Source organism: Arachis ipaensis, chromosome B3 (genome assembly GCF_059453495.1).
Source record: "Arachis ipaensis isolate K30076 ecotype BB chromosome B3, ASM5945349v1, whole genome shotgun sequence".
NCBI lineage: Eukaryota > Viridiplantae > Streptophyta > Magnoliopsida > Fabales > Fabaceae > Arachis > Arachis ipaensis.
The window spans coordinates 13,669,473-13,691,951 of NC_142438.1; the positions used below are offsets into that span (position 1 = coordinate 13,669,473).

Sequence of the window (22,479 nt, forward strand, 5' to 3'; positions counted from 1 at the left end):
GAATAGCAAATGAATTACCTGATGCATTTTCCGATACAAAGAGGATAACCAAGTCTTATATACCAGTGAAAAATGTCCCAATTCGAATTGATGTCCTAGTTGGATAAATTGCCACCGAAGCGAATACACGCCAGAAGCGTGGCAGGCCTGTCGGTTCCAAAGACAAAAATTCTCGAAAGAAAAAAGAGGTAAATACTATTCCTATTGAAAAAGACATAGTAAAAACACCTGCAGTTGTCCAAAATTCTGATATAGTTTTAACGTCAGAAGACGTTCAGGTACCTGAAAATTATGAAAATGACAAGATCTCGATAAATTATGTCTTTACAGGAGAGAAATAGGACCGAAATAAGACAATTGTCAATGAAATATTTGCATATAATGTGGCATTAAATATCATGCATGAAAGTAAGGATCTTGAGCCAAGATCAGTCGAAAAATGTCGACAAAGAAATAATTGGCCAAAATGGGAAGAAGCCATGAAGGCTGAGCTAGACTCACTTGCAAAACGTGAAGTCTTTGGACCTGTAGTCCGTACACCAGAAGATGTAAAACCTGTTGGATACTGATGGGTATTTGTGAGAAAACGAAATGAGAAAAATGAAGTTGTACGCTACAAAGCTCGACTTGTAGCACAAGGTTTTTCACAGAGACCCGGTATAGATTATGAAGAAGTGTATTCCCCTTTAGTGGATGCGATAACATTGCGTTATTTGGTCAGTTTATCTGCATATCATAAACTGCATATGCATTTAATGGATGTTGTAACAACCTATTTATACGGCTCATTAGATCGGGATATCTATATGAAGGTCCCTGAAGGACTAAAGATATCTAAACCATCTAATGAATATTCACAAGGGTTATATTAAATCAAATTGCAAAGATCTTTATATGGTCTAAAGCAATCTGGACGAATGTGGTATAATCGTATTACTGAGTATCTGGCCAAAAATGGATTCAAGAATGATGATATCTGTCCATGTGTTTTCATAAAGAAATCTGCATCTGGATTCATTATAATTGCTGTGTACGTTGATAATTTAAATATAATTGGGACTCCTGAAGAGATTCCAACAATTATAAAAACTCTAAAAGAAGAGTTTGAGATGAAAGATCTTGGAAGGACTAAATTTTGTCTCGGCCTACAGATCGAGCATATAAAAATGGGATCTTTATTCATCAAACAACATACACAGAAAAGATCTTAAAGAGATTTTATATGGATAAGTCACATCCATTAAGTACCCAATGATCGTAAGGTCTTTGGATGTGGAAAATGATCAATTTTGTCCTAAAGAAGAAAATAAAGATATCATTGGTCCTAAAGTACCATATCTTAGTGCCATTGGAACGCTAATATATCTTGCTAATAATACACGACCTGATATATCATTTGTTGTGAATTTACTAGCAAGATATAGTTCCTCTCCAACCAGAAGACATTGGAGTGGAATCAAACAAATCTTTCGATATCTTTATGGAACGGTTGATATGGGATTGTTTTATCCATATGGATCCAAGTCACAACTAGTTGGCTATGCAGATAGTGGATACTTGTCTGATTCACTTAAAGGGAGATCTCAAACAGGATACCTATTCACATATGGTGGTACAGCTATATCATGGAGGTCCACGAAATAGACGATTACAGCAACATCCTCTAATTATGCTGAAATACTAGCGATACATGAAGCTAGTCGCAAGTGTTTTTGGTTGAGGAGTTTGATCCAATATATTCTGTCATCATGTGAACTGATTGATCAGAAGATAGCTCCAACTGTCCTGTTTGAAGATAATACAGCATGTATTGCTCAACTTAAAGGCGGATATATCAAAGGTGATAGAACAAAACATATTTCTCCCAAATTCTTCTTCACTCATGATCTTCAAAATTAGGGGACAATTGATGTCCAACAGATCCGCTCAAGTGACAATCAGGCAGATTTATTTACAAAGTCACTTCCAAAATCTTCCTTTGAAAGATTGGTACATGAGATTGGAATGCGCCGATTTTGAGACATTAAATGATGTCGACAAGAGGGGGAGACTGTACTCTTTTTTTCTTGGTCAGGTTTTTTCCCATTGGGTTTTTCTTGACAAGATTTTTAATGAGACAATCCCCATCCCCAAAAGATATTGTATTTTTTTTCCTTCATTAAATTTTTTTCTATTGGGTTTTTCTTTAGTAAGGTTTTAACGAGACAATAATCTTAAATAGTCATCCAATGGGGAGTATTGTGATAAGATCGGATGTGGATGTCAATTTCCAATGAAACTTAGTTTATCAAGGATGACTCTATTTATTGTAGTTTAAAAAGATGTCATCGTGTGCACATATAAATAGAGACTTAAACTTCTAAATAAAATACACAAACAATAGAAATAGAAATACTCTTCTTTCTCATATAAACTCTCTTTCCTCTCTTTTTTGAATATACATTACTACATATATAATATTAGTAAATATATTTATTACTTCTATTATTATAATAAAATAATTATATTAGTAAATATCAATATTAAAATTTTTTATTTATATTTTATATTATTTTTTTATTTATTCTACAACAAAAGGTACCTTTTTTTTCAGGTGAGAGAATTACGCTGCCAATATTAATATAAAGTAGTCATACAGAAATTCAACAAAATCAAATCTATATGCAGATACTTTTATACCATCTACGCTTAAAAATTTGCCTATATTATGAAAGATAATGAAAGGTTTATGTCAATTGAAAATTCAAAACTGTGCAATTACAAGCATCGAAACAAAGCACGTCTCTACATCAAAGAAAATGTTACATTGAGTAAATAATCATTTTTAATCTTGAAAATTTTGAACACAAATTAAATTAATTATAAAAAATTAAAACTAAAATTATATCTATATAAGATAAATTTTATTTGATAGAAATAATTAATTATTAAATTTTTGTTAATAATTTTATAAATATTCCTCTCTTTTTCTCTTCCTCCCATAACCATCACCTCCCATGCAAAATCCACCGTATATACTCCTGGACTCCTCTGAATCGGATTCATTTTTCTCTGATTCACTCGATCTTCTCCTCTTTCTCCTTACCACCACCGTCTTCCCAACAATTTAGTTTCACAAGGGCATAAAAAATGGGCCAATTTCTAGCACAAACCCTAATTCCTTTGCGCTGTGAACCCTATCACGTGATGCCATGCCAAGAAATTGCAGCTTTGCGCTTGTTCCTATGCGTCCAGACGTGGTTGTTCTTCGTCCAGTTCCGAACTTGCAGCATCTCCTCCTTTCTCGCTCGCGGGGCAAAGAACGATACTCTCAACGGAGCCACCGCAATCCTCGGCAACCCGAGGGGAAGCAATTCGGATCCAGACGCAGAAGCAGAAGCTGCTTTTTTCTTCGGCGAGAATGCTGACAAACTTGTTCCTCGCTGTTGAACCAGTGTGCTGCGGCGGCAGCATCGAATTGAACGCGAACACACTACAGATGTAGTTGTTGCCTTCGGCGGAGTTATATATCTGGAGTGATTTGCGCAACGGCTGAGCAAGGGCTTTCTCCAACATAGCACGGCGGCAGACTTCATCGATCCATCGGATGAGATCGATGCTGGAGGAGCTATTGGGATCGTACTCAATCTGCTCAACAATGCCCACATAGGAAGGTTCTGTCTAGCTTTTTCATCTCTGAATATGATTGTTTGTTGGGAGGATGGTGGTGCTAAGGAGAAGGAGGTGACGACGGTTGGCTACGACGCCGTCGGTTTCTCTGAACTATTGAAAGAAATGCAGAACACTATGGATCCGACATAAGAGGAGCAACAGCGACGGAGAGGAGCTAGCTTGCAACAAAGAGGAGCGACGGCGGGGTGCGAGCTTGCGACAGAGAGGAGAGGGGAGGCGCGACGACGCCGAGGCGCCGGAGATGGATGAAGGGCAGGAAGAGAAAGAGTAGATGCGGTAGTTTGATTGTTGTTAATGTTAGAGCATTCAAGGTTAAAGACGATGAAAAAGGTAGTTTTGGAATTTTGAGTAATTTTTTAATAATTGATTATTTTTATTGAACAAAATTTATTTTATATAAATATAATTTTAATTTTAATTTTTTATAGTTAATTTTATGAGAATTCAAATCTTTTGTGATTAAAAATAACTATATATTCATATTATATATTTATTCATAATAAAGAGCTCAAATTATTATGCCTGATTCCTCTTGTCCATGTGATTGATTAGTTGATAAGATCTGTCCATAAACTAACGCATTTAAATTATTAGTTTTAAAATTTTTACCGAATTATCTAATCATTTTTAATTAATAATTTTACATAAAACAACTGTATTTAAATTTTTACTTCTTTTCTCTCCTTTTTATTCCTTTTATTATTGTATGCATCATCAATTTAGCATCGATACATTGTAACTTTCATCTTAATTACCGGTTGTTATATTGATGCCAACATATAATAAATAGTTAATTATCCTAAATCAATTATACTACGTGTATTTAGTCTTTAGTATAAAATATATATTGAAATATAAATATATATTAAAAATAAATTAAATTACATGTATTTTTTTTTTTGTCAAAGATAAAGATAAGGAGACTCAAACCTATAACCTCTTAAATAAATATTAAAGAAATTATGTCATTTTAGTTATAATTCATTGGCATGAATTTATACACAAATACACTAATAACTTATTTTAGTGTACAAATAGTATTTGATTCTAAATACATTATCCAACACAAGAGAAATGACCCACCTTTCCTTTCCATTTTGAAACCAAAAGCTTAGCAAATGAAACTCTAGGTTGAGTTAACTACCATTTTTACGTATAAAAATTTTAAACATTGATAAATCTACCCAAAAAAATTAAAATTATACTTATAATGAATTTTGAACGATAAAATTATCTAAATACTAAAAAATCACCTAAAAACTTTAAATTATCTGTTTTTTTAACTCTAATTATCTTGATCCATTTGTTCCTTTTAATCCCTATCACCTCACTGTCTCACTCTCCAAACATCAACATCCACTCTCCCAAATCTCAACTTTGCCTTTGTTCTTTTCAAGGATTTCATCGATGACGAAGTAGACCATGTGTTTGATCTCAACTTTGCCTTTGCTCTTTTCAAGGATTTCATCGATGACGAAGTAGACCATGTGTTTGATGAGGATGATGAGGACTATGACGACGATAGATTTGACAATGACATAGACACGCCTCCTCCTCCCAACAAGATGAAGCAGCCCCCAAGCCCCATGATGGTGAACTGAATGGGAACCATCCACAGTTCACAAATGCTCCCAAGGGTGGGGGTGGTGGCAGTGGTAGTGAAGGAGGTAACGAAAAGCAAGGCAGTGGCAGTGGTGGTGGGCCAGCCGGCTGTTCCAAGTTCAGGGCAATAATGGAGGAAAGAAGGGATGAGGGAACAATCATCAGAATCAAGGAGGTAAACAAAACAATCAAGTTGTTGAGTTTTGCTCAGAAGAAAAATAATTTGTGTTGCTTGTACTTGCATTGGTGATTGGAAATAATTAGTGAGGTTAACTGAGGTTGGAAGAAGAGTAATTTAGAATTTTTAGGTAATTTTTTAGTATTTGAAAAATTTTGTCCTACGAAACTCATCTTTCATTGGTAGAACTTCAATTTCTTTTTTTCGTGAGGAACTTTGTCAGCGTTTAAAACTTTCATAAGTAGAAATAATAGTTTCCTCTCAAAATTCAAACTGGCATAAAAATTGTAATGATAAACAGTGAGCATTACGATAGACCAACACATGAAATAAAACAGTAAAAAACCCTCTGAGAAGTTTCGTGGAGTATTTGAGATAAAAACAACACACCGAAGATTAAGGTCTCGACTCTAGGCAAACTTTTAAAGCGCAATATGTAGCTAAGTTTATCCTTTTCCTCTTGTGAGTCAGTAGAAAAATTCTGCCTAGCAAATGCAGCCAAATAGTGGGAATTCTTGCAAGGGTGTTTTAATAGTAATCTAGTTTAAATAGCTTTTGTAATTCCAATTGTTTAATAAGAGTAATTAACTGTTGGAATCTCTGTACAAGATCTTGGTTAGCAGCTTGAATCCCAAATGAACTACAACAGCAGATAGATACATCAATCTATGGATCAGAAACTACAGTAACTCATAACATTAAGATGGAATTGAAACCTACAAATTATAAGATGGAAGATTACATTTACCTGAAAGAACTATTCTAGAGTGTTGTCAGCTTCACAGGGCAAGACTCCTTTTAGTAGCTTCCATTTTAGATAAAAGATCTTTAATGTCTGCCTCCATTCTCCTTTTCATGTTGAAATACTCCAGATGTGCCCGTTCTAATGCTTGAAGTTCTTCGAGTTTCTGCCTACGCATTTCCTCTGTCTCACCCAGTCGCAGCTTCGCAATTCGCTGAGTATACTCTTCATCAATTTTCTCACTCTTTGCAAGGGCAATACGTTTCAACCCTTCAGCTTCTCTTCTTGCATCATCAGCACGTGACTGAAACATTTTAGCCTCTGCTTGTTTGATTTTAACTACACTCTCCAATTCATCAAAACAGAAGTCTTTTGGGACAATACTCATTTGCAGCTCAGGCGCCAGAGTCCTTTTATCATTTTGATCAAAGCTGGTAAGGATGTTTGCTGGCCTTTCTAACACAGGTTTCTTCTCCGAATAAGTAGATTTCAGCCAAGAAGCTTCCTGGCTTGGCCCAGCTACCCCTTTGATTTCCTTACTTCGTTCCTTCCCAGATAAGTTTGTAGCCATGGCTAATTTGGAAGAATCCCCATCTGAAATATGGACATGTAGGGTAAAAAGATGCAAACACAATTTAGCTTGAAAGCACTAGGAATTTAAACATGAAAAAATAAAATCAAACTTAGGAAATAGCACAATCTGAGATCTGAAATAGTATGCTTTATAGGCAATTAGGCATGATACAAATACGAAAAACTGCAGTATTAGATTTCCTGCCTTCGACTTAAATTCATGAAGAGTTCAAATCACATAAAATACAGATCTAAGTGTATAACAGAATGACACACTGCAGCAAAACAAATTATCATACTCAGATTCATCACGTTCTCAAGTTTTCAGAATTCACTCAAATCTGACAACCAAAACCTTTTCGTGTATGTCATTCAGACAGCAAATATAACTCAGTATTATAAGATTTATCCATATGTTCTTGTGGAAATTTTACCAATATACAGTGTAGAATTCAGCTAAAAGTATTGAAATAACAAAGCGTTGTAATTTATCAATAATATAATTATCAAGAAATATGTTACTCACCAACAAGGAAAGACATTACGTGCCTCAAAACCTCAGGAAGGTTCGACTTGTTTACCAGCCTTGGTAGCATTTGATCTGCAATCTCATGCAGTTGTCTCCCTCTCATGTCCTTGCTGGCATTAAAAATTCTCTTCACATATTCAAGCTCCTTGCAGAGGGTTTCAACTGGCCAATCTTTTGCAAAATTTTGAAACACCTCCTTGACAAAGCCAAACATCTCAGACGGGTGATCACAAGCAATACAATGAAACTGCATCTCTGTCATTCCTCTTGTCCCAGTAGTACTGTGACCATTTCTAATATAAGACTCCCGTAACCCACAATCAGTATGACACCAGTGAAGGCAAACATCACACCCAACCCAACTACATGTATTTGATGCGTTGTCAAACTTAGAACACACCAGACACATGCATTCCCTGCAAAAACCACTCTTCTGTGTACAAACCTTGCAATCGCATTCATCCACAGGCAATTGGCTTCGACATGAAAGATTCCTACATCTTAGGTTCAGAAAAACTTGAGCTAAATCAGAAGATGGAATGCTGTTGTCTACGTGAAGATAATGGGTTAAACCAGTTTTTAAAGCAACCAAAATTTCCAGTTGTACTCGATGACACTTTAGTAAGACATCCAAGGTTATGTCAGACCTATTCTGCAGAACTTTTTGGAAAGCAAGTATTTGCCCGTGCTTATCTGGATTAAGCATGATTTCCCTAATGCCCTCCTTCAGAAACGCTACAGGCTGTCCTCCCATTTCATGAAACTTTCGAGTCGTCGCATTCACTGGTTCAGAAACCAGTTTTGCAATGATAGTCTCAACAAAGTCAATTCCACCCATCAGAATTTGTTCTTGCTCCTTTTGGCTAGTAGTTCGATACAAACTACCACTACTCCTATCCTTGGCTTCCCCCTTTTTCTCACGACTATAATTTGACCCAATGTCATGAGACCCAGCACTGTGTGTAGGAGATCTAACATCATCATGGCGTCTTGACTGTCCCGAAAACTGCTTCTGAAAACTCAATTGCCTGTCAAGTCCGCTGCCCATTTTTGAGCTTCCTTCTAGGACCCTAGATTGTTGACCCTTCACAACTTGACCATCTAAAACACCCCATGATGCTTGAGATTGGTAAAATGAACCATTTCCATTTGCAGAAGTTATCTTGCTATAAGGAACTTCTTTATGTTTGGGATCATTCTGAGATAGGCTTTGCCAATCAATTCCCTGAAATAAGGGGCGGCTGCCAACAGATTGTTCATAGTCAACTACATTTTTTGTTAGAGAACAGCTTGGATTGTGGTAGAGAGATTGGGAGCCTGAAAAAGACATTGATGCAGTAAAACCATCTGAGTTGGTACAAAATGTAGTACTTAATGACTGCACACTCCGAGCTTGACTGGGGGATCCAGGGGCTTGCGTTGCCATCTCATGAGAACCAATAGGTAACAGAACATTTGGTAAGCTAAGAGAAAGATCAAGCTGCTCCATTCCAAGACCATCATCCTTCTTGCTGAGACCTGACTGCTCCTTTTTCTCCGGTTTTCTGACAGGAGATCTAGAAAACAACTCGAATCCTCTGGTGCTAGGGCCGTCCATAACATCAGCAGAGCATGTGGCAAGATCTCTTGATCCTCTATCAGTCCACAAGCCATCTTCTGAAGAATGGGCAACATTAGTTGGGGTAACAGAGACGCTTTTCCCTTTATCCTTGATGTTGTTGGCCACACCCTCCGCCATGAATTCCCTATTCACTTCTTTTGGAGCTTCATTCTCTTTTGAGACTTCATCATTTAACTCTGGTTTGTCAAGACCTGCGCTAGCTTTTAAATCCACACCCTTGTCCTGTTTCTGCTCCTCTTCGTTAACCACAGACATCGCCAAATATGCATCCTTCTTTGTTTCCTCCTTGCACTCAGAATCGTCAGCCTTCAAACACTCCTCTTTTCTATTAACAACATCACGAGCCAGTTTGACTTCAGTATTAGCAACAGGAACATCCTTCGCAGGATTGTCTTGAACATCTTGCACCTTATCGGCTTCCTTTTCTGCATTTTTCACCTCAGAATCAATGTCCATATTAGGTTTTTCCTCGTATAATTGTGTATCGCCCTTTGCAGCCTTTGTAGCATTGACCTCACATTCGTTCATGACTTCCTTCTCAGCATTCTCCAAAAGGGCAGAATCCTTGCGTTCTTCACTTTCAGAAGCAACTTTGAGAGCCGCCTCTGGTTCAGCCTGAGGAACAGGAGCAGGAGCAGGCTCAGGTTCTAACTCCCCTTCTTCCATTTCACTGCTGCTTCCACTCTGAACCTGCAACTCCTCGGTTTTCTTCACCTCAATGCTCTTCGACTGCTCAACGCTCTTGGGTTGCTCAACATTCTTAGACTGCTCAACGCTCTTAAACTGCTCAACACTCTTGGACCGCTCACAACTTTTTGATTGCTCACTTTCTGAGTCCTTGGACCAAGTTGGTGACTTAGACTTGGACTTGGACTTGTCATCTCTCAGCGATACTCTCGGAGACGAAGACCTCTTCTTCGATTGCTCACTTTCGGAGTCTTTCGACCATGTCGGCGACTTCACATCCCTCAAACCCTTCGGCGACCTTACCACCCTCTCCTCTGCCGTCGAAGAAACTCTACTACTCCCTCTGCTTCCGCCACCGTTCTCATCAAAATCCTTCAACCCTCTCCGCCACGAAGACACGCTGCCTTCCCTCCTCGGCCGGTCCCTCTCCGACCGGAACCCCTTCGGAAACTCCCTCCTCGAACCTCCGCAGAAGCTCTCTGACCGGTGAATCAAACTTCTATCTCCTCCTCCACCGCCGCCGTAACCGCCACCGTCTCTGTACCGATCAAACCCCTTCCTCCGATCGAAACCGTCGAAATCATGTTCCGATCGCTTCCGAACCAACCTTGAACCCTCCCGATCCTCATCCAACGCTCGATCTCTGTCATGGCGAGAAGACGATGACGAAGATAGCGAGCCTTTCCGCGGTGCACTGTCAGGCTTATAGTAGAAGCTTCGCTGCGACGACGAAAATGACCGGTTCAGATTCGAATCCTTGCAGCCATTCTTGTCACCGTACGAGTGGAGATCTTCGCTTGACCTCAATCGCTTCATTCTCAAGAACTTCCGTAAACAGAATTGAAAAAAAAAAATCACAGAAACAGAGAACAACAAGATGCAGCCACCAATCCAACCTAATCAGCTGAAAAACTCCAAAATCTCACTCCGAATGTCATGGAGAAGTTCCGGAAGCGGCGTCTAGGGTTCCAGGAACCCTAAGTTTCAGACACGGCCAAAATGCAATAAGCTAGAAGCGGGGAAGAAGATATGTGCAGAAGACAGAGAACAGTACCGAAAGCTAAAGGACGTTATCGAAGAGAGAAGCGGAAGTCGAAAAATACACCGGCGAAGATTTTCCGGCGAGTGGCGGTGCGGTCATAGTATATGAAGAAAAATTTTGAAAAACGAAAATGTTAAGAAAATAGAAAAAATGGGAAAAGTGTGAGATTTATTGTAGTCAACGGTGTTTAACTAGAGATGAGAAAGAGTTGGACTTGGACACGCAAGGTGCGTAGAGCGCACTCGTCGTGCGTGTTAGGGAAAAGGGTAAACGGTAAATAGTAGTGGGTGCGCATTACGCTTACCCGGCGCAGGATAGTGGGGTTTTTGAAAAAATATAGAGTGAATTTTATGATTTATAATTTGGTGCTAAATTTTTGTACAATTTTTTTGAAATAAAATTAAATATTTAAAATGATTTATTTTTATATTTTTAAAATTAAATATTAATTTTTAATTTTTTTTAATAAATTAGACAATAATTTTAGACATGATAAGTTGATAACAATCACGAAATATAAAAAGAGGCGCACTTGACTTGTTTGTACTTTGTACTAGTGTGTTCTGTTTGGTTGACGGGGTGGGATCGCATGCAGTGGAATCACAATCCTGTGTGTTTGGTGTAACACTCATGAGGTGACACGTTTACCGCCTTCTGTTTCATGCCATGTTTATTTAATAATTTTTCTTTCTTTTTTTTCCTTTTTCTTCTTGTTAATTTCCATTTTCAAGGTTAGTATTCTCAGTAATAGTAACAGTTGGATTGGAAGCAGGTGATTGCTTCATTTTGCCAAACCCAATAATATGAACGACGGGTAATAAGACCTCAATCATCATTAATGATTTTATGTATTGCAAATTTGCAATGCACCTTTTTTTCCAATATAGTATACTGTTACACTATATTTGGTTTAAGAGAAAATTAAAAAAAATAATAAAAAAAAATAAGTGAAATTTTTTTTGTTTAAATGTTAAAAAAAAATAAAAAAAATTTTAGTATGAATTCTACTAAAAAAAATTTCTCTCCACTGCAAATAAGAAAACAAAAAAAAATGTTATCTTTTGTGCATTTATAATATTATTCATAATTTTATTATTATTAATAATTATCGATATAAATTTAGTTTAATAATTTTAATATATTATTATAATAGAAATTCACATTTAAACATTATATATATATATATATATATATATATATATATTAGATAAATAATTTAAATTAAATATATAAAATTATAATATTTTATAATATTTATAAAATATAATAAAACATAAATAAAAATATTTATATTTTTTATTATAAGAATATTAATGTAATTTTATATTATTATAATTTTTTTTTTAATTTTTTTTCTATCCAAACAAAGAAATTTTTTTTTTATTTTTTTTCTTTTCTATTTCTCTTCATCCAAACGACACACAATAATTCTACTTTTCTTTTTATTTTATCTCCTCTTATTTTCTTTCTTTTTATTTTCTTTCTTCCTATTTTCTTTCTTATATCCAAATATAGTGTTAAACTTTAAATTTAAACAAACAAAAAAAAAATTTCTATAAACCCTGAGAACCTTGTTGTCGACCTAGAGAAGCGGTCACCGGATAAAAAAGATCTGGTAGCAAAAAAACATAAAAAAAGTTAAAATGAATGAACTAAATGATGTAACTCCATTAGAAAATATGGTAGAAGATCCATTAACATACAATATGAAAGTAGAGGCAAATTAGATCCATAAAAACAATAACTGATGAAGAGATAGTTTTCAATTCATCCAATAATAAAAGTGGTGATGATGTGTCAAAGGAACAATTTACTCGTTAAAAGGTGTCTTATTGAGATATGTTGAAAGGTGTCTTATTGAGATATGGTGGTTGACATTTGACAATGACTTTGACAACTTGAATCTTAAAGAGATAGGAGACCTAATTGCCGAGGAGTATAAGTCAGATGAAGATGTCGTAGCTCTTAACGCATAACTAGACGTTCCTTTCAATCCTAAGCCTAACATTGATGTTTCGCTTGAAGAATATGATGAATGATGCAAACCTTGAAAACGACCTCTTATCGTGAAGCCTCTCGATAAGAATCTAAATCTATTAGCTATGGAAAGACAGGTACAATGAAGGTAATCCAGTTTCAAAACTTAAGAATTATGAGAAACGATTTTCAAATTTTATTCAATTAATCAACTTTTCAAGAAGTTAAAAAAATTTAAATCAGAGTAGAATTGTTTCCCAACACATTCAAATCCTTTAAGATGAAGAACGAAAATATTTTCTTGAAAAGATATCAATGCATAAATCAAAGGTAGAAAAGCTTAAAACATTAATCCGTAGAATCAACAGAGTTCCTAACCTTAACTGAGGAGAATTAGAAACTCATGTTCGTCCTTGAAATCCTTAAGAAATTAAAACTCAGAATTGCCGAAGAAGAGAAGCCCCTTTCGAAGAGTCTCCCTCTACCTTAAATAATAACCCTAATTTAAAATTCAAATTCAAATTAAAACAGAATCAAAACTAAAATAGAATTAAATCTATCTAAATAATGATTTCTTCTAGCATAACTTCCAATCTTTATTTCCTTGCAATCTTCAATTAATACCGTCATCAATGGGCTTGTGATTTTTCTTCCACAAGATTAAAAAATTGGAGAAGATTTGATCTTGAATAAGGAAAGATGTGGTCAAAGTCATGGATCTAGAGAAAAATTTCTTCTTAATTCGGTTCTTTGATTAGGAAGATTATTCCCATGCCCTTTTTGAGGGACTATGGATGGTTGCAGATCATTAACTATTGATCTAGAGATGGAGGCCTATGTTTTTTCCCCAAGACATGAATATTCAGAAAATGGCTGTTTGGGTGAGAATTTCTAACCTTCTGGTTGAATTATATATTTCTTGTGGAAGGTTGGAAAAGCTTTAGGTACGATGTTAAAGATTGATGAACTCACATCCATCCACTCTGAAGGTACATTTTTTTTATTTGCACGGAAATAAATGTGCAACAAAAGCTCATCCCTTCTTTTTCGACTATTGGGAAGGATTTCAGAATGGAATACGAAGAGCTCCATCAAATTTGTTTCAAGTGTGGTTGCTATGGTCATAGGGTGAAAAATTGTGATGAACTAATTTGAGATATGCTAACTCGCATGGTGGAGACTACTACAGAGAGCGATCGGAAAGATCAAACAGGAAGGCACACGTTAGAAAGAGAAACAAGAGTGGACTGTTGGGAGATGGTCACCAATCAAGGAAAGAATCTCTTGCAGCGAGAAATCATGAAATAGAATCCGTTAATTAGGGAAAAATAGTTGGAAATGGAAAAAATAATGGAATTAATGAAGGAAATCCCTTTGGCCCTTGAATGCTTATCAAGAGAAATAATAGGAAGCTCAAACAGAAATCAAAAGAGAATCCAAGAGGGAAAAAAAAGCTTCTATTCGGCCAGGTATCAAGTTTTGTCTGAAGAAGACCCTGATTCCTCAAATGAAGGGGATTACAATAACGACAATGAAAAAGAAATTAATACACCAACTGCTATTAAACACAAACTTTAATACCAAAAAAGATCTACTCTATAAATGGGCAGAAAAAATAACAACAATTTTAATACTCCAAAGATTTCTCATAAAGGCAAATATGAGGCTCCACACATGAAGGAAAAAGTTACTGATCTAAGTAAGAAAAAACAAAAAAAAAATCAGAACTAATCTAAACAAGAAAGCAAGCAAGTTATAATTAATAAAAGCATCCAACCTTCCACTATTGATGTGGACAGCTCAAACATCAAGATAAGCGAGGAAGAAGGATATTAAGATTATTGGAAGAAATTTAGTAAGCTAAAAAATATTCTTGCAAAAAAGTATGAAGATGATGAATTTGTTTTCGTGACTGACATTAATGATAGCATTACTTCCTCTATTGTTGCTCAAATAAGGGGACGAGGTGCTCAACACTTTTTCGAAGGAAGCTCTAGCAAATAGCCTCCTGACCCAAGGGAACCAAAACCTTTACACGGAGATGATGATATGAATGCTCAAGAGCAGCATATAGTTTAGGAGGAATCTCCCTCAAGTCCCAAGTCTATGGAGGTTTGAGCTTTTTTCTGTTTATTAGGATGTTTTCTCAACCCTTAACTTTTATGTTTATCATGAATTTATTGGTTTGAAATTGTAGAGGAATAGTTGCTAAGGAGTTCCTTCGTATTATTAAAGATCTTTCTCTCTAAGATATAAGATTAACTTATGTGTTTTAATTGAAACTCATGTCTCAGGTAGAAAAGTTGAAAATATTATCAATAAGATGGGTTTCGACTCTTGGTGTATAAGTGATGTGAATGGCTTCTCGGGGGTATTTGGTGCTTGTGGAATAAAATTTTTTGGAATGTTGAACCCAACAATATTCAAGAACAATTCATACACATGAAGATATCTAACTCTGGGAATAATACGAGGTGGTTCACTACCATGTATGGTAGTCCCCACTTGGTGAAAAGAAGGCAATTTTAGGAGGACCTTGAGTTTTTAGCATCTAATATTTCTAAGCTCTGGTGTGTTAGAGAGGATTTTAACTATTTTATCCTTTAATGACACCGAAGAAAGCTTAACCATCTCCCAAGATTACAAAAAGTTCAATGCCTGCACTGTCAATTATCGGCTCAAGGACATGGGTTTTTGTAGTCCACCTTTCACTTGGCAAAGAGGAGGTACTAAAAGGAGACTTAATAGGTTCCTGTGCAACGTGGAGTTCACTAATCTCTTTGCTGTTGTGGGAGTTAAGCACTTACCCAAACTCATATCAGACAATTTACCTATTGTATTAGAGTTCAACCAATTGATGGTAGAAAGAGAAGAGAAACCTTTTCTTTTTTTTAGCACCATAGATTCTTCATAAAACTTACAAAAATCTGGTGGACAATAGTTGGGAAAGAGAAGAAGACATCTTTGGACATATTTTTAGGAAAAAAATCTTATCATGCTTAGAATGGAGGGAATAAATCAGAAGCTCTCGTTAGGATATAACGTTTTCGTAGATAAGCTTCAAAAGGATTTTTGGTTGGAATATGAAACTATTATTATTCAGGAGGAGAGATACTGGTAACAGATGTCTAGATGCAAGATTATCAATCTTGGTGACAAAAATACAAAATATTTTCATCAAAAAGTAAATGGTCAGAGAAGAAGGAATAAAGTTATGGCTCTCATGGACAGCGATGGCAATTGGATTGATAATCCCAATACTCTTAAGGCCATTGATGTATCTTTTTTCAAAACGTTATATTGTAAGGAACATGAGATTTCGCCTTTTCCTATTTTCAGGTGTTTTCTCTTCTATTTCAGTTGCTGATCTGGACTATATGAAAAAGAATGTATCCGTGGATAAAGTTAAAATGTTGTCTTTAACATGGGAAGTTGTAAGGCACCTAGCTGGGATGGTTTACCAGCCAAGTTCTTCCAATTCTCATGGGATACTTGATAAACTACAATTTTATGGTTTATTTTGTATTGAATTTGGTAGATTTTATTAACTTTTTCTACATTTATTCACTAAAATAGCGTGATTTTGTGAATTATTTCTAAATTGTGCTTAACATGAAAACATGCTTTTTAGGCCTTTAAATTGCTAAATTTAATTCACTTTTATTTCATTCGATGCCTTGATGTGTTTGATGAAGTGATTTCAGTTTTAATACTATTAAAGACTCTCTCATTCTCTGGATTTAGCGAATTTTTAGGAAACCATCTCTTATTTCAGCAGTTAACCATACTCTCATCTTTATTATTCCTAAAGTACCTAGACCTAAAATTTTTTCTCATTTTAGACCTATTAGTCAATGTAATGTTTGTTATAAAATTGTTATAAAAATAAGTATTATCAAACCCGGCTCGACCTGGCCGGTTCGACCGAAAATTCGGACACGCGGTCACCTGGTCGGGCCGAGCCACTCACCGAATTGGACAAGCCCTGGAACCGGTAAAACCCGATTTGACTTTAAAACCGGTGACTTGGCCAGTTGATTTAACCTGGTCCGGGTCACTTTTTTTTTTAAATGCTTGCAACGGCATCGTTTCAAGCCCCTCTTCCCCTGTGTTGATTTGAATGAATGAAAGTAGGAAACCCTAATAGCTAATGTCCCTAATCTGAATGGAATTGGAACCCACCCCTAACACCTAGCTAGCCTCGTGTCTCTTCTCTCTCGAGCTCGATAGTCCATCATTCACGGTGGCTCACGTCCTCACCTTCACCTCATCACTCACTTGTCTCTTCCCTTACCTCGTCAGTTGTCATCTCAGTCTCTCACGGCCTCACCTCGTCAGTCTCTCGGTCTCTCACCTCGTCCCCTCACCTTGGTCGTCCTCGCAGTCTCATGCTCCTACGTTCGCTTCGTCGGTGGCAGAAGCAGACGCCGGAACCAGTCAAGCAGCATCTGCTCCCTCGAGTGGTGGTGGTGGTTGTTGTATTCTTGTGTCGTGGTCTCGAAACCAGTCAACCAGGTGAGCTCCCTTCAATTTTCGACCCTGTTCTTTCATTGGTTCAGTGTAATTTCGGTGAAATTAGAATTATTTTTGAACATGAGCATATTTTAATTAGAATTGTTGTTGAGTTTAGTGATTGTTGCTGTTGTATTTAATTTTTTAGAGTTGTTGTTGAAGCTGAGCAAATTTTAGTTAGAATTGTTGTTGAATCTAGAAGTTATTGCTGTTGCATTTGGATTTTTAGAGTTATTGCTGAACCTGAGCAAATTTTAGATAGAATTGTTGTTGAATCTAGAGGTTGTTGCTGTTGTATTTAATTTTTTTAGAATTGTTGTTGAACTTGAGCAAATTTTAGTTAGAATTGTTGAATCTAATGGTTGTTGCTGTTGTATTTAATTTTTTAGAGTAGCTGAACCTGAGCAAATTATTTTTTGCTGGATAACGTCAATGAGTTAAATTTTGCTGCTAGATAACAGAGTTGATTAGTTGAATACTTGAGTGGTTAAATTTTTTGATTCTCATCAGTGAACTCTGGTGGTTGTTGCTGTGTTGCTTAAAAACTCTTTTGTTGAATACTTGAATAGCTAAATCTTTTGTTGCTTAAAAACTTTGGTGGTTGTTTCTTTTGTTAGAATTTTAAAACGAGGGAAATATTGATCAAGCTCCAAAGAAGATATTGGTGCTGACTTTGAGATCACCCATTGAACTTGATTTATCGATTGTGTTATCTTTCGCTCGTCCTTGTTGATTTAAATTGAGAAAGTATTTTGTACGAGAAACTAGTTTAAAAATTGATATTAAATTATTAATGTTTGTGAAGAGTTGGATTTTTAGTTTTAAGACATTATTTTAATTTTATTTATATAATTTTATAATTTTTTTAATTTATGACTGGGTTAACCGGGTGAATCAGTGACCCACCGGTTGAATCAGTGATCCGGTGACCCGATCATACTGGTTCGGTTCTGATAACTATGATAAAAATAATAGCTAAGAGACCCACTTTCAGGCCCCGGCATATGAGCATCAGTTCCAGATGTCAAGGTATGAGCAGTATTTTCAGGACCTGGCATATGTCCAGCAGTTCCAGGCACCGGCCTACGGCCAACAGCAGTGACCGGCGTGGGAGCAACAACAACCGTACATACCGAAACCACAACCACCTCAGGCAGCTGAACCCTATATACGACAGATGGTTATTCCAACAGATGGTCAGTTTAGTCTGTTGGGTGGATCTGATACCATCAGCTTGTCTCAGATCCTGAGAGATACAGATTATCTATTTCCGTCACCAGAGCAACAAGGGCCTGCTACTTCTCAGCAGTTTGCTTGTCGTCATGCCACATCAGGTCATGTCAGTGACTTCGACATGGATCAATCGTAGGGTCATGTAGATCATCATTGTCCTTCCGCACCACCACATACCAAGTTATTCAATTTGAATGAATATCTGCAACAGGAAGAGAAATTTTTGGGACATGACCTTCAGCACTGGTTTGACTACGGTGGAACGAGTGCTCTGGGGATGAGTGGTTCTGGTTTGTATGACACTAGCAGTGCGAGCATGCCAGATGTCGGTGCTTCTGATATTGGCGGTAGGGGTGCACAAGACCCGGTCCGGCCCGAAGACCCGGACCGGACCCGATGACTTCAGGGCTAATTTGGCCCGGTTTCGTTATGGCCCGGTCAGACCCGATGTTTCAATAGATGGCCCTGGTTATTTATTAAATCGGGTTCGGGCCAAGCCTCGGGTCACTCGGCCCCAACCTGTTAGACCCGTGTAGTTGTTTGCTACTTAATATTTTGTTGTTATAGGTTGGTATGACACTATAAATTATTATTATTATTATGTTAATCTTGTGTTGGTTGTTAACTTTGTTTTAATTGTCTTTTGAACTTTGAATGTTTAATGTGTAATTGATATAATTATTATTATAAAACTTTAAATTATTATTATTAGATTCTAAATTATTATTATGCGAATGTTGCATTGTTATGGAATAATTATTTTTCAAAATTTAGAGGTTCAAAAGATGTAGAATATAATTTTTGGTGATGTCGTGATAAACTTGATCAAAACCCGGGCTTCACCCAATTTAGACCTGGCTTAAGTGTGGCCCGAAAGTAACACGATTTCATCGGGTCTAGGGTTGGGTAAGGGTCTCATAAATAGACCCGGTCATTATTTAGGGTCGGGTTCGGGTCACGGCGAACCCGGCTTCACCCGGCCCCATGTGCACCCCTAATTGGCGGTGGTTTGAATGTCGGAGTGTCTCAAGGTCATTCGTATAATTTACGGACATGGAATGCGTCACCGGATAAATACACCCATCTTTGTATTCGAAGAAGGCACCAAGGAAGTAGTCTGTTGCAGTTTATCTTGTATTGCTTGGACACAGACTACGCCACTGGATAAATACACCCCATCTCTGAACACCGATCTCATCGAACCATTGAGTTGAGTATATGCCTCACCCCACTCCTTAAGCTATTGGTAGTTTTTGTTGTACTCCTGTTCCGTCCTAGAATAGCTTGTTGAACAAACCATTTAATCATAAGTAGATGCCACAAAATTACTATGAATAAGACCATAACAGCGAAATCAAATACCTGTGTTAACCACGAGTTTATGCAAATACAGAGCCTTGAACCTCCTTAACAAGTTGGACCCGATGTGCCTGATGCAGAACATGTGCCATGCTCTTGATGGTGACCATGCACCATTACTGCGAGCTATTGCTGCGTCGAAGGAGTTATGGCAGTCAGAAATAATGCCCACGCCATCAATGGTAACAACATATCTCTGCAAATTGGTTAGGAAAAACTCCCACGTTTCTGCCATCTCACCCTCGACTATCACAAATGCAATAGGCACAATGTTTTGGTTCCCATCTTGTGCAACCGCAACTAGAAATGCACATTTATATTTTCCGTACAGGTGTGTGACATCAACTTGCACCAATGGCTTGCAGTGCCTAAATGATACAATACACGGATAGAAGCTCCAAAAAATGCGATGGAAAACTCTTACACCTTGAACCTCCTCACTCTCACGGTAAACGGGGATCGTTTTTATTTGAACACGAGACCTTGGCATCTTTGCAGTCATTGCTTTCAACCAGACTGGCAGAGTCTGGTAAGAAACTTCCCAATCACCGAAAACTTTTGCGACAGATTTCTGCTTTGCCAACCAAGCTTTGCGGTAACTTACAGTGTAGTTGAACCTGGACTGACTTCTGCAATAATAGACTTCACCTTTATCGACGGGTCTGCTTCAACTAATTGCCTAATGGCATCTGCAATTGTGTTTGAGTCCAACTTGGCATGATCTTGTGAAATCATGCCCATCGTGCATGTGTGTTTGACATTGTATCTCTTGATCTCCCAACACCCATTCTTTTGAATCAAGCTAGCTCGGATAAGCCAATTGCACCCTGCACCATAACCCATGCATTTCGCATTGAATGTCTGTGGCTCAGACTCATAAACAGTGTAATCAATTCCTCTAGAGATAGTGTAGCTTTTGATTACAGATATCACCGACTTCCTAGAACCAAATTCCATTCTGACACTAAACTCACCATCTTCTGCCGTAACGTTGCCTTCACCTGCGACATGCGAACCACCGTCAATTGGACAAGGCAAATAAAATTAATGGTAGTGGTAACTTTAACTAATAATCATAAGATAATATACCGATATTCGCATACTCAGGAAATTTCGGGGCATGCATGGCTTCGAGATCCATAATCCGCATAAAAGATGGAACGCCAAAGGGGTGCTGACTTACAATCGCATCGCCTCATTTTGTACCGCCAGATTGCCTGCTAAGTCTCCGTCGTCGTTTTCGTTATCGACTTCATAGTTGGCTTCAAACTCATCTTCACTGTCGTTGTTATCTTTTTCCCAATCTATATCCCCGAGTTCATTAACGTTGACATCGTCGCCAACCGCATTAATCCCCGTATGCTGTTCAAACTCAACGTACAACTCTATCATCGGCACGTGAAATCAGGTTTGTCGATAAATACAGAACATATGTTGCATACTTGCGTCGTCAGTGATGGAGATTATTTGAAACTGTATCAGTCCACCAAATACTTGTACAGAATTCCTGTATAAAATATTGCTCACATTTTTTCGAAATGTGACTTTGTATGTTATCACAAAAACTATTTACAACTCTACAAAACTCATGGTGCATGGAATAGCAAACGATAATGGACATTCACAAACAAAAGTCACTCCTTCGTGTGTGTTTGGTATAATCTCACCGTTATAATACACTTGCAAATTTACAACACCTTCCATAACCTCAACCTCACATAACCCGATTTTTTTGACACAACTAATTGCCAAAAAAAATTACAACTATGAAATATATACAAGAAAGAGCAAGAGGAGAAGTGAAAAAGGATGAAATTGCATTTTGTATCTATAGGCAAGGGCAATGCTCTCGATTAAAATATTGTTTTCTATACAAAACACAACCTGTGTTTTGAGGCCTTCAAGAAAAACTTTCTGACTCTCAAAACACAACCTGCATTTGTGGATTTCAAAAAAAAATTAATTATTGTTGCTCCAAAAATGCAACCAGCGTTTGGCCAACTCTAAAATAAAAAAAAATGAAAAACTCAAAACGCAGCCAGCGTTTGGTGATTTTCAGAAACAAAAAAATTTTAAAAACCCAAAAAGTAGGTTACGATTTGTATTTGATACCATAGCAGTAAAATTTTTTGCCACCATAGCAATGAAAATTTTTGCCACACGTCCATTTTATTGTGTTACACCATGTGTTTTTTTGATATAGAAAAAAAAGAACCTAGCTTTTTTTTTGAAAGAGAGAAGCTCAACACAACAAGTGGAGCGAAACAACATAAAGAACCAGTGAATATCATAAAGCAATCTAGGTAACTCCTAACAACACTAATGCTTATCCCCTTGTCATCTCCGGCATTGCCATCAACAACAAAAAGGATCCACACCTAACCACTCTTTATAGTTCATGAAAGAAATAAATTATTTTTTATAATTAACAGGGCGTAAACACCTAAAAAATAGAAGACTAACAATAGACTTCTCTAAAAAAAATAAATGCTTACGGAATTAGCATGAAAACGTAATGCAATACAAGGAGGAATAAAATAGTGCAAGCGTTTGCTTCACGATATTGGTAATGTATGTTTCAATTGCTAAATATGTTATTCCAATCTTCGATAGCCAAAACCAAAACTTTTGTGGAATGCATGTTTATGGAGTCTTAACAACAAAGTGTAATTACTGCTTTGAAGTCCATTTCCGTGCATGTATGAGTGTAACTGAGGCTTAAGGTCAAATTCAAACCGAACATGATGGTCTA

General features: G+C 36.9%; 2 protein-coding genes across 3 annotated transcripts in view; both read right to left on the reverse strand.

Annotated features, from left to right (window-relative positions):
• LOC107634189 (pentatricopeptide repeat-containing protein At1g34160) overlaps positions 1-21,988 on the reverse strand; it is a 190,865-nt gene extending 168,877 nt beyond the window's left edge. Inside the window, exon 1 of the mRNA XM_016337759.3 lies at positions 21,943-21,988. The gene's annotated coding sequence lies outside the window, so the exon portion shown is untranslated. The remainder of the gene's footprint in view (positions 1-21,942) is intronic.
• On the reverse strand, positions 4,844-10,809 carry TTA2 (fibronectin type III domain protein (DUF1423)). 2 transcript variants are annotated; one of them, XM_016332545.3, is made up of 3 exons: positions 7,294-10,809; positions 6,201-6,788; positions 4,844-5,382 (listed from the first exon to the last, which is right to left on the reverse strand). In XM_016332545.3, exons 1-2 carry the CDS (start codon positions 10,418-10,420, stop codon positions 6,232-6,234), a joined length of 3,684 nt encoding a protein of 1,227 aa, XP_016188031.1. In that variant the 5' UTR covers positions 10,421-10,809; the 3' UTR covers positions 4,844-5,382; positions 6,201-6,231. The 2 variants fall into 2 exon arrangements, with proteins under 2 accessions (XP_016188031.1, XP_016188030.1); XM_016332544.3 differs by lacking the exon at positions 4,844-5,382 and adding an exon at positions 5,979-6,092.
• Positions 21,989-22,479: the final 491 nt, after the last annotated feature.

Bases quoted from the DNA above. Each gene is read 5' to 3' on its own strand.
- TTA2 (XM_016332545.3), bottom strand. From the start codon at position 10,420: ATGAAGCGATTGAGGTCAAGCGAAGATCTCCACTCGTACGGTGACAAG. The intron at 6,789-7,293 runs GTGAGTAACATA...TCCATATTTCAG, and splicing joins CGTAATGTCTTTCCTTGTTG to ATGGGGATTCTTCCAAATTA.